We start from the raw sequence: 15,126 nt of genomic DNA on the forward strand, positions 1-15,126 counted from the left end.
TGTCTGCATTTCATGACTTTGACCTCAAGTTCTTCCTTGATGTTTTATCTTTAGCATGCTGGAAGCTGTAGTAAATCTGGATTTATTTAATAAGATAGCTGTTGGGATGTGGGGATTAAAGTGGACATCAGAATTTTTCCTCCTGTAAGTATGGAACAGAGGGTTGAAAGAACTTGCTCCCTTATAACATATTTTGACACAGAGATTTTAGAAAAAAATTTTTAGGGCACTTTGAGCTCTTCTTCACGGTGGCATGACTCCTGGATATAGTGCATTAAAGGGAGAAACCAGTGACAACTTAGTTACTTTGTTTTATTTTTTTATTCAGAATGTGTGCCATCTGGGAGGCTGGGCTTCTGCTGGTCAGGATTGCTGATCCCCTACTGTTTCTGTTGTCCTCTTCAGGCCAGGAATTTCCAGTGTATTTCTGAGACAGCTACAAAGACACACGTGGACTTAAAAGGCTGGTAACACCGAAAAAGGAAGAAGCACACAAATTCAGGCCACCGTGAGCTTAAGGTCAAGTTGGCAAACCTCCCATCAAACACAGGGTACCCTCCCCTCCATGAATTTACTTCACAAATGCAGGTAGTGCTCATATGTGCTGGTCAGCATTCTAGGTGATGGGGCTGGAGCAGTGAACAGAACAGACCAGGTCCCTGATCCCAGGGATCCTGCGGACACACGATCGTGGCTGGGGGGTTGCCGGCCTCAGCCTCTTCAAGGTCGCTGTCTCCTCCGGGAACAAGTCCTTGTGCACACATCTCTGCAGCTTTTGCCACTTGGTCTGAGCTCTTCCCCTGGGCCTCTCAGATCTAGTCTGAGCTTTCTTCCCTTTGTTGACTTCAGATGTTTGAAAGCAGCTGTTCTGCCCTCCTCCCCCTCACCCCCCACCAGCTCAGTGTTTATTCTGTCTTCAGGGACTCTTTGGAGATCTTGGTGTCTCTACCTTCCAGACCTTCTCTGAGCTGGTACCCTGGTGTTCTTTCATTAACACCTGACTCCTGCTGCCCAAGGCAGTGATTCTTACGTATGTGGACCCTGTGAGCGGCCGGTACCTGCCATCTACAACCTCCCCTTCCTGTGTCTCACCAAAAGTGGCAGGATTTTTCTCCACTAAAGAATAGAAGGATACCGGGCGCCTGGGTGGCTCAGTGGGTTAGGCCGCTGCCTTCGGCTCAGGTCATGATCTCAGAGTCCTGGGATCGAGCCCCGCATTGGGCTCTCTGCTCAGCGGGGAGCCTGCTTCCTCCTCTCTCTCTGCCTGCCTCTCTCTCTGCCTGCCTCTCTGCCTGCTTGTGATTTCTCTGTCAAATAAATAAATAAAATCTTTAAATTTTTTAATCTTTAATCTTTTAAAAAAAAAAGAATAGAAGGATACTATGAAATAATAAAAATATATATGTATATATTAGCCTCTGCTACGGTTTCTGACAGAGCTGCTAAGAGCCTTGCTATTTCCTGTGTGATAGAGTGTCTGACAGAGCTCCCAAATTTCTTGGAATTTCCTGGGTGGTGGAGCATTTTTTTTTTCTAATGAGGTGACTCTTGGGGTGGTGGGATCTGGATGGGGCTGGTCACCAGGAAGACCAAGCCATGACTAGAAGCTGGGAACTTTCAGCTCCACTCCCCATTCTCTGGAGAGAGGTGAGGGCCTGGAAATGGAGGTAATAATCGATCAGGCCCGTATGATGAAGCCTTCATAAAAATCCCAAAAGAACGGGTTTGGAGAGCTTTCAGGTTGGTGAATACATCCACCTGCCAGGAGGGTAGTGCATCCCCAACTCCGAGAGAGACAGAAGCTTCTGCACCTAGGACCCTTCCAGACCTCACCCCATGTATCTCTCCACCGGGCTATTCATTTATATCCTTTAAAACATCCTTTGTAATAAATCAGCAATAGCGAGTAAACTTTTTCTGTCCTGGGAGCAAATTACCAAACCCAGGGAGGGGGCCTTGGGAGCCTCTTAATTTGTAGCCAAGTTGGACAGAACTCATGGGTAACCTGGGGACCCACTGCTTGCAATTTGACAACTGAAGCGAGGGGGCAGTCTTGGGGGACTGTGCCCTTACCCTCTGGGCTCTGTACTACCTCCAGGCAGGTAGTGTGAGAATTGCTTGGTGTGGAAGATTCACATATCTGATCACAGAAGAGTTGTAAGTGCTAAAGGGAAGGAAAGCAGTGAGTTTTTCCCAGGCACATGTAAATATCCACGTTTGAGAAGGAATTTAGTTACTACTGAGTACTTATGTGGTGTAACTGGTAGAGTTTTCCCCCCAAAATGGTTAGAGATTCTTGGGGCACCTGGGTGGCTCAGTGGGTTAAAGCCTCTGCCTTCGGCTAGGGTCATGATCTCACAGTCCTGGAATTCTCTGCCTGTTTGTGATCTGTCTGTCAAATAAATAAATAAAATCTTTAAAAAAATGTTTAGAGATTTTTTAATACAGAGGTCAGGATTTTTAAAGTAAGGATTTCAGACACAATCAGCATCATAAATTAGAACCATCATCTTATAAAAAGAGAGGCTATCATCTCAAATAATCTGGAAGGATATAATGTCAGTACTAAAAACTTGAATAAATTGAGCTTTCTGGAAAGCTGACTACTTTGTTCATTTTTTTTCTCACCTACCAAGGACCAGTGAAAATTTCATGAACCAGCCAGCACCACCCTTTAGAAGCCCCTACTCTCGGGATCCCCTTGAAGCACTTAGGAATTGCACTTAGGAATCGTATTCAACCGTAAGAGAACTCTTGAAAGCAGTAGCTTAAACAAATCAGCACTTGTACTTTTCTCATGGAAATAGAAGTTTAGAGCTAGCCCCACCCAGATGAATACAGCTACTCCATGATGCCTTTAAGGATTCTGGCTTTTTAAAATTTTTCTTCTGCTCAGCAGTCCTTAGTGTGAGTTTGCCATCATCTGATCCCAAGACTTTGCTGTTTTCCAGCAAAGTATAGGCAATGAAGAGTCTGGCTCCAAGCCAGAACCCTATGTGTGATCTTTCAGGCCTGATCGTGGGCAGTTAGGGGCTATGGACCTGAAGGCCTTTACCTCCTGACAGGCCTCCTGGGAAAGCCCCCTACACACAACAGACTAGGTGCACAGCCTAAGCACTGCGCCCTCTGAGGGGAGTTGTGGTCAGCGGCTTTGGCCTCACCTTACCATCACCCCAGCCTTGTTCTTAGGCAAATCTACATCTCTAGCCCAGCTTCCTTATTCTGGAGGCCTAATGGAGCTAAGGGGTGAGGGCCCTAGCCATGGCCTCTCTCAGGTGCCTTTGCCAAGACTAATGTACTGGGGGTCCTTAAAGATGTCTTTTCCACTCTGACCCAGTATTCAGTACTCTTCCACCCATCGCCTCTCCCCGCTTCCTCCTCCTGCCTCCTAAACTATAAAATGGCAGGAGATTTTTGTTTAGGCAGTAAGACTGTGCCCATATCCGCACCAACCCACCTGACCCTTGTGTGGCACTGTGCCATGGAGAAAAATGGAACATAAGGGGAGCCAATGCTTTCTCCCATTTCGTATCTTGCTTATAACATCACAGTAACTGATTAAAGACTTGACTGTAACTTTTCATGTTCACTGCTCAGACAGTGAACAGATGAACAGTGAACAGCTGAACAATGGCAGCTCAGCTCTCTCCAGCTCAGTTCCACTTTTGACAGGCAGGAAGAAGGGAAAGGGCAAAGAGTGTTGACCAGTTGAATTGACCTGGCTTTTAATGAGCTTTCTCCCAAACCCCATCTAATGCCTTATGCTTCTATCTTATTGGTCAGAAATGTATCACATGGTCATCCCTAGCTGCAAGGGAGGCTGGGAAATGCTCTTTAGCTGGGCACACTGCCACTGTGAATGAAACCAGAATGGGCTTGAGATACATAACTATTACATCGTGGAACCCCTGCTTTTAGAAAAATTAATGGATGGTGGTTTTTCTATTGTCAGTTTGATTTCACTGGTTTGTATATAAAGATTTAAGGGGCGCCTTTGTGACTCTGTCATTTAAGCATCTGATTCTTGTTCTCAGATCAGGTCTTGATCTTACAGTCATGAGTTCAAGCCCCTCATGGGCTACACAGTGGGCATGGAGCCTACCTAAAAAAGAAAAAAAAAAGGATTTAAGAGAAAAGAATTCTGGAAAGATGGCAGTGACATTTTTTGAATCTCCCCAAATTCCTCCATAAAAATAGAGTATCTGGGATAGCAAAACCAAAAACCTGTGGACAACATCAATAGCAAACTTGGGTGACAAGATATCACCACAAACCCCAAAATTCAAGCAGGTGTAAACCACTAGCCACTCAAAGACTTGCATGGTATCAGCATTTTTGTGGAAAGAAGCAAAGGAAGCAGCTGGGTGTCTGAGAAATCTAAAAATAGGAAAACCCCAAAATAGCCAAGAGGTACTCCCTAGAAAGTACAGTGGACCAATAGGAGAAAAGCAGCTAGATTTGGGGGCAGTTTGGTACAACCCAGTTTTCAGTTGATGAGTGCAAGGGGTCCAAAGAAGGATCTGAAGAAGTTGGGCTCTGAAAACCAGCCAAAGAGTAGGCCAGGGATATTTGGGGCAAAGAAAAGGGAAATCAGATGAAAGTGGGGGAAGGGCACAGAGCGAGAAGATCCAGAAAGTTTGAAGCCATATTTTTGAACACTTCATGGAAACAGAGAAAGAAGTGATAGAGTCTCAAATTTAGCAAAACTGTCCTAACTCACCCCTCCTTCCTAAATGTGCAGGAAAACGAATTTCATATAAAAATAATTTCATATAAAAATGAGCAGCAGAAAGGACTGCAATCAAACCTCATAATGAAGTTATTATAGGAAAAATGAAAACATGGAGCTGAATAATATCCCTAATGATATGAAAACATTCTGGAAAGACATGCCCACAAAACCAGATGAAAACTGTAATGTAAGATTTCAAAATAAGCTAAAGCAAATTAAGGAAATAATACAAGTTCCTGCTCAATAGCAGTGGGGTAGTTCTAATAGCAGTACTGGCGCTCCCCCCAGCAGCCCCACATCATGAGTGTGCTGGTGGGCTCTAATGTAGAAGGAGTAGCACCTTCATGATATTTGGATAACTCCCTTCTCCCTTTGCTACTACAACCCTATTCTTTCTCCCCTAAGCCCTTTCAGCCCTTTGAATACTTTTATTATCTATTCCCTGGGTTCCGTTCCTCTTTGAATTAGGTAACAAAGTTTGTTGTCCTGAATAGACACTTTCTGCTGCAGTTTCTTCCATTCATTCTTCTGTTCATTTAACAAACATTTATTGACTACCTCCTCCTGTTATAGCATTTTGGAAACAATGATAAACAAGATAGACAAAGTCTCTACCCATGGGACACTTATGTGCTAGTTAGAATTCAGACAATAAATAGGTAGTTACACACGATGATTTCAGAATATGATTAGTTGCTCTAAAAATAAAAGTGGCGCAAACAATAAATAATTTGTCTCTGTTGTGTAAATGAAGTCGGGAGGTAAGGGCAGGTAGCTAGGATTGGTATGGTTGCTTCAGTAATCAAGTTTACTTTGAGGTCAGTACTTGATTTTGCCTAGAGTGTGACACATCCAAATTCTATGCAGCTGGATGCAGGAAAGGATTAAAAGGGGGCAAAGGACGTGGCTAGCTCTCTTTTAAGGGGAGTTTCTGGGAAACTACCATGCAATAGTTTGATTGCATTTTATTGGCCTGAACTCATCAGTCACCTGGCTCCACCTAGCGGCCAGGGAGACTAGGAAATGTAGCCACATGCCCAGTTAAAAATCAGGGATTCTATTTCTAAGAAGTAGAGGAGAAAGATATGCTGCGGTAGACAACTAGTAGTCTGAACCAGGTACTAAAGGAACTAAACAAAGTAAACTGACTGCAAGTAACCTTGTTTGTGTTTAATGACACTCATTTAGAATGATTATCATCTTTCTCCACCACCAGAAAGGTTTCTTCTTGGCAGAGACTTGATCTACCTTTGTATTCCCAGTTTATTCTGCAGGGCTTCAGACATGATTGATATTAACATGTTTTTGGAAATGAATACAATCTTAAAGCAACATTATAGCAAACATTACAGAGCGCTGTGTGTGATCTCAATTTCTCTCACTAGACTGAGTTTCTCCAGAATCAGTAAATCACTAAATCTATCTGTCTTTACAGAGTACTGAATGTTGACTGTGGTATATAATTGGGTGTTAAAAGGTGTTAGCAGTATACCTCCAGGGATCTAACTGAGGGCTAATGCAATCAGAGAAGACTTCATTAAGTGGGACTTGGATCGGTAAAAATATTTTTCCTTACGGGCAGGAAATTAAGGATAATCCGTATTTGTAGTAGCATTTTCATATCTTCGCAACATCACTGGATGCCATCTTTATTTTTATCCTTGTTTTCTAGATGAAGAAATGGAGTCTGAGAGAGGATCAAGACATTCCATTTAGCAAGTGGCAGAGATGGAACTAGGAACCAGATCTTAGGAAACCAAATACACTTAAAAAAAAAAAAAAAAGATTTTATTTATTTATTTGACAGAGAGAGACACAGTGAGAGAGGGAACAGAAGCAAGGTAAGTGGGAGAGGGAGAAGCAGCGTTCCCGGGAAGCAGAGAGCCGGATGCGGGCTCCCCAGGACCCTGGGATCTTGACCTGAGGCCAAGGCAGACGCTTAAGGGCTGAGTCACCCAGAAGCCCCCAAATTCACTTTCATAGAGATTATTTTCCATTTCAGTAAAATCAGTGAGTACCTCTGTGGAGAGGGCCACAACATTGTTTGATTTCACTTTCAGGCAGTCGATAAAGAAAATTGGGAGAAATAAACGCCAGTCATTTTGCCAGATCTAAGTGTAAAATCCGGTCAATGGACACTGTTAACTTTTAACGGCTTTATAAAAGACTACGATTCCCAGCACGTCACAAGGTACCTCGGGGAAAACTTCCACTCCCGGCATGCTGTACTTTGGAACTCTGAGTCCCAGAATGCAACGCTCCCTTGCGCCCAGAGCGCCATCGAGACTACAGTTCCCAGCATGCAGCGTCGCCCCCGGTTTCTGGCGTCCCGCTGGACCCTGCTTCGGAGAGACCTTTTGGACTCCAGAGGGCGGGTCCTGAAATCCCAGCTCCCGCTGGGGGACGTGTCCGGGGGCCGTTTCTGGCGCGTTAGGCCTGTCCAGACGAAGCCTCGAAGGGACTGGTTGGGCCCTGGCCCGGGCTTCTCTCAGGCAGCGTTTGAGGCAGCCCCAACAGGGTCCTCCTGGGGCCTTTCTCCCTTTGAACAGCGGTGGCGGGCGGGCGCACTGTCTCCTGCACGCCTCAGAGCCGGGACCGCCATCACCATGGCCACGGCTGCGAGTCGGCCCTACGCCGGCGGGTCGCGGGACATCTTGTGGCGCGTGAGTGCTGCGCGCACTGTGGCGCGCGCTCGGCCCGAAGCTGGAGTCGGGTCTGGCGGGCGGACGCGCGCTGAGCGCGCGTGCGCGCCGGGCGGGGGAGGGGCCGGCTCCTGTGTAGCTTGGGGAGCGCGGGGGAGGGGGCGGCCAGAGGGAGTGATTACAGGGATGTGGGGGGTGTCCCGAGTGGAGTCTGGTTGCGGGGTGGGCGGGGCGGGCTAGGGAAAGCTGGTTACTAGTGTGCAGTGGCGGGACGTCCTGAGTGCAGACTTGTCATGGGGTGGGAGAGGAGTCCTGAGTGGAAGCTGTTTAGAATGACAGGGATGACCTGCATGGGAACTGGGGGAGGGATTGTCAAGAGTTTTATGCAAGGATGGTGTACCTGGTAGGTGCAAAATGAATAACTTGTTGATCACTTGGCGTAAGAAGTGGGAAAGAATGTCTAGAATTAGAAAGAATATGATGTGGCGTCAGCAGAGGCTGTATCCAAAGCTAAAATTTTGAGTCCTTAAGTCTTGCCTGTTCTTTACCACCTATATTATCAATTACTGATTTTCTATAGATGTACTTCAGAAAATATGACTGCAGTTTTTGTGTTTTTTTCCTCCTTTCTTTCCCATTGCCACTGCCTTCCTTTGTACACTGTGAACTTTGGCTTTGGGCAGGTGTAGTAGACTGCCTCCTAGTTGTCTCTTGTGTGGGTCTTGCCCCCTCTGATCCACCTTCATCATAAGCACCTTGCAAACGCAAGAGTATTTTACCTTCCAAAATGTAAATCCGATTAAAGTAAAGCACTTTCATGCTTCAGACCCCTCAGTATCTCTTCTTTACTCACTTATTCAGTAGTGTATCTTGTATCTCTTAAGTGGTAGGCACTGGTGATTCACACATGAATACATTGCGCTAACTGTCCAATAACTGCCATAGCTAATAATTGTAAACACAATTACAGTATGCAGATGATCCCTATAAAATGTATACAACTTTTAGATATTGACATATCAATCAATTAAACCTAAAGAGACAAGTATAAGGCTGGGGCGCCTGGGTGGCTCAGTGGGTTAAAGCCTCTGCCTTTGGCTGGGGTCATGATCCCGGGGTCCTGGGATCGAGCCCGGCATCAGGCTCTCTGCTCAGCCGGGAGCCTGCCTCTCCCTCTCTCTCTCTCTGCCTTCTCTCTGCCTACTTGTGATCTGTCTGTCAAATAAATTAATAAATCTTAAAAAAAAAAAAGAGAGAAAGACAAGTATAAGTTGTTGTAAAATACAGTTATAAAACTAAGACAATTCCTCTCCTCCCTCAGAGTGTGATGTTTAATGTAGCGTCTGACTCTGGCCTAAACGCAAGCATCAGCAATAGTTGTATGTCATGTTATTAATAGAAGTAACCATTGGAGCTTATAGCTGCACGGGCTATGATCTGGTGTAAATACTAGTGATTGACATCCCATATGAAAAGATAGGATTTGCATAACTGAAATAACTGAAGTAGCTTGACTTCATGATTGAGGGGTTTTGTTTGTTTAATTATAGGTTTTGGGCTGGAGGATAGTTGCGAGTATTATCTGGTCAGTGCTGCTTCTACCCGTCTGTACCACAGTATTTATCATCTTCAGCAGCATTGATTTATTTCATCCTATTCAGTGGCTGTCTGGTAAGTGGTGCTCAGTTTGGGGAAATCAAATTTACAGGACCTATTTCTCAACATAAAAGTTGTGTTATGTTTCAGATCATTTGTTTTTAATCACTGCCCCTATTGATGGACATGGCAAAACATTCCCCTTGAGGTGACCTTAAGGCATTTCCTTTATAGATCACCTTTTCACTGTGTAATTATAAGATTAGTAAACCTGTCAGAGATCTGTATTATCACATGAGCAAAAAGATTATTAGAAGACCACATAACTGAAAACTTAGCTTAAATTTTTTTATGTGTTTGTCTTTTTTTTTTTTAATTTTATTTTTTATAAACATATATTTTTATCCCCAGGGGTACAGGTCTGCGAATCGCCAGGTTTACACACTTCACAGCACTCACCATAGCACATACCCTCCCCAATATCCATAACCCCACCCCCCCCTCCCCACTCCCCTCCCCCCATCAACCCTCAGTTTGTTTTGTGAGATTAAGAGTCACTTATGGTTTGTCTCCCTCCCAATCCCATCTTGTTTCATTTACTCTTCTCCTACCCCCTTAAACCCCCATGTTGCATCTCCTCTCCCTCATATCAGGGAGATCATATGATAGTTGTCTTTCTTGTGTTTGTCTTTTTTGACTGCTTTTTTGACGTTTTCTTTTTTAAGGACCAGAACTGTTTCCTTTGTCTATTTAAAAATTTGGAGTAGAAAATATGACATTTATCTTTTTAAAAAGCCTGCCTAAAAATAAGCCTACTTCATTTCTGTATTGTGGCTAATAAAAAGATGAGAAGAGAGAAGAGGAGGAAGGAGGTACAGACTAAGAAGCATAGAGGTGAACACAAAGACTGATGAGGAAGAAAAGCTTGGAGAGGATTAAATGTGGAGATCAAAGTAAAATTACTAAATTTATTAAAGTATGGTCGTGTTAATTAATAATAACCTCCAATTATTGCCATGTACTGCATGCCACGTACCGTACTAAGCATCTTAAGTATATTGTTATCCTTCCTACAGCCCTATATAATAAAGAAGTAATATCTCTGCTTTATAAATGAGGAGGCTGAGACTAAGGTTATAGAAGTCTGTGCAGACATACAGTCAGTGAGTAACTGAACCAGGATTTGAACATTGGTCTCTGACTTCAAAGCCTGTTTTTCCACTATGCCAACTGGAATTAGAAGTGTTGCCAGAGTAGGTTTTGAACTCTTTTAAAGTCTTGCCTAAGGCTAAGAAGCACAAATACTCTAGAAATTCTTTTTATTTCCCTCTCCACAACAATAACAAATTCCTTTTGCCTAGGGAAGTGGAAAGTGTGTTGTTAATTTAATTTTCAGGAAAAAAGTGCTAATTTTCAAGGAGTTAGCAGCTTTACCTTGTGGTCTTTGGAGCTTTTGCTGCTAAAGAATCGTAGTAGTGTTAAGTTCTTGTTGAGAGATCTCAATCACTTCTTGCGTGGGACCTACGGGGCAGATAAAATTAAGCCATAAGCCAGCATGGGGATGCCAGATATTTCTGTAACCACCTTCCCTGAGCCTGGATCCCTCATTGATCTCAGCGGTCTCGTCACAAACTTAAAATATTCAGTCCTAAAATCTAGAACCATTACCCATTGTTCAGATTTTGCACTCAAGAAAAAACTTTTTGCCATTTCATGGGTCAGGGATTTTTAATCCTAATAATACTTTCTCTGCAGATGAGATTTGATTTATGCCATTTTTCTCATCAAATGTTGCTCATCTCTTTCAACTTTTGCTTCACAAAGTCTTTTTAGAGAAATTGTACTCTTCCCTTATTTCCAGTCACATGAATCAGTTTTCATTCTCTTAGCTCAGTATAATGTTGGGGTTTAATTGTGAATCCTTAATAAATACTTTTTTTAGTTTTGGTCAATAAATTATTCTCTTAAACGTTATTGATTTCATTAAGTTTTAGTCTATTCAGCAAATGTATTTCCTTGCTGTTTTTATTTATGTTTTAAATATATATATATGTGTGTATATACACATATATATATGTTTTATACACACACACACACACACACACACACACATATATGTTTTAAACTTGGCTAGATTTTTTAAATGAAATATTGCTTGTTGAACTACTCTAAAATGTGAATATATTAGTATTTTTAAAAAGATATCATGATTTTTTGTTTTTTTTTAATTCAGCATTTGAATGATTTATGGATTATGCTATTTCCAGAAATGTTACTTTTTTAGTAATAGAAGCTAATTGCATTTGTTAAGAAGAGATCTGAAAAAATATTATTTACATTGTAAAAAGAAGCCTTGTTGGTATATTACCAAATGTGGTACTTCTCTGTTTCACATGAGGAAAGACATTTACATATGGTAGTATTTTTCTGATGTTAACATCTGGGTCATCTAAAAGAAATTCTAGTATAATTTTAAAGGACCCAGAGCTTGGTCCAAATAACTCACACTGTAGTTCTTGAGTTGATGTCCTGTGGGACCTGTCAACAGTGGATAAATGAATTCTTGAAAAAAAGATAACTTTTAAAAGGAAAGTTACAATTGTGGTTCAAACCCGTTTTCTGTTGCAATATACTGATCATGACTATATGACTGAATGAACTTACTAATTCATCTCTCTTGTGTTTTAGATTCTTTCAGTGATCTGTATAGTTCCTATGTAATCTTTTACCTCCTGCTGCTGTCAGTGGTAGTAGTAATAATAAGTATTTTTAATGTGGAGTTCTATGCAGGTGAGTTTTCAGATGTTAATCATCTTAAAAGTATGTGAATTTATATTATTATTAATGGCAGGCTCAGCACGTTTTGTATGTGGATGTGTGTAACAGGCTTGTTTTGTGTCAGCCTAAAGTGTACCTACAGAATCATCTGCTTTGAATGTTTTAACTAAATATTTATTTGAAGGTTCGTTTCTCTCTGTTTGAAGAATATTTAGGAAAAAAAAAAGAATATTTAGAGCTCTTAGGACAAACATTGTATGATTTCACTTACATAGGAGGTTCTAGAGTCATCAGATTCTTAAAGACAGAAAGTAGAATGGTGGTTGCCACAGGCTGGGGGAGGAGGGAATGGGGAGCTGTTTGCTGGGCACAGTTGTGGTTGAGGTTGGGGGGAAGGTCTTGAAGTGCATAGTGGCAATGGTTACACAACAGTGTGAGTGTATGTATGCCGCAGAACAAATGCTTAAAAATGGTTAAAATGGAAAAAAAAATGGTTAACATGGCAAACTTTACTTATGTGTGTTTTACCACAATAAAAAAAATTTAGACCTTTTAATAGTTCACAGCTGCTGTTAAGGCTGTGACTCAGCAGATGTATTATAAAAATAACTCTTTTATAGGGTAGGAGATCAGGACCAGATGATTTCTAAGGTCCTTTTCAAATATAAAAGTCTATAATTCTATAGTTTAAAAAAACCCAGTTGTATGTTTTGCCTTGGGAGAATCACCTGCTAGATTCCAGGGCTTTTTCTTTTCCTGTTTTTCTTTTTGCTTTTTGTGCCTTTTCTGATTCCTGTGTCTGTCCTTATGGTACAGTGAGAAGCTTCTTGAGTATAACATCATTCCTCTTTTTAGCTCTTCAGTAGTTGCTTCTTAGAGCTGGTATAAAATTTCCAATCTTACTCTGGGTGTTATAACACATACGCTTTTCCTTTGCTTTCCTAGTCCCTCACTCCTAACTGCTGGATCTCTTTTTCTGTTCAAGCCATATACAGATCTCCTTGGCTTATAGCACGTGTTCTTTTACATGGTCCCACATACTTAGGTCATCTTGATGTAGATGCCACACTAGGGCTCTCTGTCTTGTCATTCTTAAAGTCTGATTAGTCACTTTGGCTCATTCCTTCAGCAAGCATTCTATGTGCTGTGCATTGTGTGGGGATAAAAGATAAATGTTATGGTCCCAGTTATCCTGAGAGGATCACAATTAATAGGGCGACAGACTAAACATCAAATATATTTAATTACAATACACTGGATAGTATGGGAATATATAATATAGGAGCACCATTTACCCAGCCTGGGAAGCTTCCTGGAGGAGGTGACGCTAAAAGGATGAATTGTATTAATTTGAGAAGGAAGGTAATGATCCAGGGAAAAGGATAGCACGTAAAAAGGCTTAGAGACACGAGAAGCTTTGGTATGTTCAGAGCATTATAAGTCAGTTGCACACTCAGTAGGTCTAATGGGCATTTCTTGCAGGGAAGAAGAGGTGATAGCAGCCTCTTTCTCAAAGTGTAAAGCACCTAAGCCCTCTCCCTTCACATGAATTTTCCACCTCTCTACAGTCTCTTTACTTGGAATATATTAAAAAGAAGGATATGTATATGGTTAGATCAGGAAACCCTCTACTAGCTGTTTTCAAGGATCAACATCCCTCCAACCCACACTCACCTACCCGAATACACCCAGAAAACTTATTTTGATTATTTGAGAGGCATTAGAAATTCCTATACAAACATTTATTTTGGTATTCAGTATTGTCATTATTTATGTATTTTGTGGTTTATTTTTTCACAGTTGGACTATATATTGACCAGTTCAAATGCTGAAGTAAAAATAATTTGTCAGAGGACAAGCACTGTCTTTTAAAAATTATGATTTCTTCTTTTCTGACACCTAAGAGAGTGGCAGGGTAGACACTATTTGAACTGTCAGGAAATTTTACTTAAAAAGAACTGAAAAATGTTAATCATGCTATCCTTAGGCTTCATCTCTCAGAATCTTTGGTTTTTCTTTTTTGTGTACATCTTTGTGTATTCAACCTTTTCAAAATCTTTTAAGTTCAAATATTTAACTAGGAATTTTTCTGTACTTTACATTGACTCTCTGTTTCTTCCTCCCCTTTGGAATATTTGTGCAAGTATGGAGGGAATAATAGTTCGGGTCCTCTGACTTCATTCACTGCAGCCTAAAGTCATGATAATGTGCTTTGTTTACAGTTGTGCCTTCCATTCCCTGCTCCAGACTGGCACTGATAGGGAAGATCATTCACCCCCAGCAGCTCATGCATTCTTTTGTCCATGCTGCAATGGGAATGCTCGTGGCTTGGTGTGCTGTGGTGATAACCAAGGGTCAATACCGTTTCCTTGTGGTTCCCTGCACTGGTACTGAGAGGTAATAGTAAATATATTCTTTTTATGGAAACTTGTTTATTTTATTATTATTATTTTTTTAAGATTTTGTTTATTTATTTGACAGACAGAGATCACCAGTAGGCAGTGAGGCAGGCAGAGAGAGAGAGAGAGGAGGAAGCAGGCTTCCGGCTGAGCAGAGAGCCCGATGCGGGGCTCGATCCCAGGACCCTGGGATCATGACCTGAGCCGAAGGCAGAGGCTTTAACCCACTGAGCCACCCAGGCGCCCTGGAAACTTGTTTAATTACTAAGCCCAAGGTGACCTGCACAGATAAATAGTTTATGGACATTCTTTGCTTTCGAGACTTTTATGGAAGGTGCTTTTATATTTAATATCAAATGTTTTTGATATTTATGTTTGCTGAATTCAACAGGTTTTTTTAAAAACATGATCTATGCAAGGTGCTGTGCTAGGTGCTGTTGGATTTATGAGAGGGATTCATGCATAAACTATAAGGTGCTTGAGATTTACGAACAGGAGGGGAATTAAGCCATGGACACAAACGGTTGTGATAGGAGAGAAATAGGAACTTCTGTGACATGGGATGTAATAAGAAAGTGAGATGTGCACGTAAAACCTGTGGCAGTTTAGGAGGCAGGGAAGATCCCTGGCTTCTTGGAGGAGGAGGCATTTAGGTTGGGAGTTTAAGGAAGGATTGTATGGGAAGAATGAAGAAAAAAACTTTAAAATAATTACAACTACCTTCTTTAGTAGAGTACTTGTATAATTTTGAAACTGATACAGTTCTTTGGGCAAAGAGCACACACACAGGTCGGGGAGAGAGAAAGGAAAGAGAGAATCTTAGAGAATCTTGAGCAGGTGTCACACCTGACACGGAGCCCAATGGGGCTTGATCTCATGACCCTAAGATCATAGCTTGAGCTGAAATCAAGAGTTGGTCGAGCTCAGCTCACTGAGCCACCCAGGCACCCCATAAACTGTTAACAGTTCTTGAACACAT

General features: G+C 41.9%; 1 protein-coding gene across 3 annotated transcripts in view; it reads left to right on the forward strand.

Annotated features, from left to right (window-relative positions):
* Positions 1-7,032: 7,032 nt before the first annotated feature.
* Positions 7,033-15,126, forward strand: part of NDC1 (NDC1 transmembrane nucleoporin) — a 46,132-nt gene continuing 38,038 nt past the window's right edge. Inside the window, exons 1-4 of one of the 3 annotated variants that reach the window (XM_047726947.1) lie at positions 7,033-7,395; positions 8,925-9,045; positions 11,659-11,760; positions 13,971-14,145. In XM_047726947.1, the coding sequence (XP_047582903.1) occupies positions 7,033-7,395; positions 8,925-9,045; positions 11,659-11,760; positions 13,971-14,145 (761 nt within the window). Of the gene's footprint in view, positions 7,396-7,657; positions 7,778-8,924; positions 9,046-11,658; positions 11,761-13,970; positions 14,146-15,126 lie in introns of those variants that run through there. The other 2 variants (XM_047726946.1, XM_047726948.1) reach the window with 2 other exon arrangements.

This window comes from Lutra lutra, chromosome 4, assembly GCF_902655055.1.
Source record: "Lutra lutra chromosome 4, mLutLut1.2, whole genome shotgun sequence".
In the NCBI taxonomy this organism is placed as follows: Eukaryota; Metazoa; Chordata; class Mammalia; order Carnivora; family Mustelidae; genus Lutra; species Lutra lutra.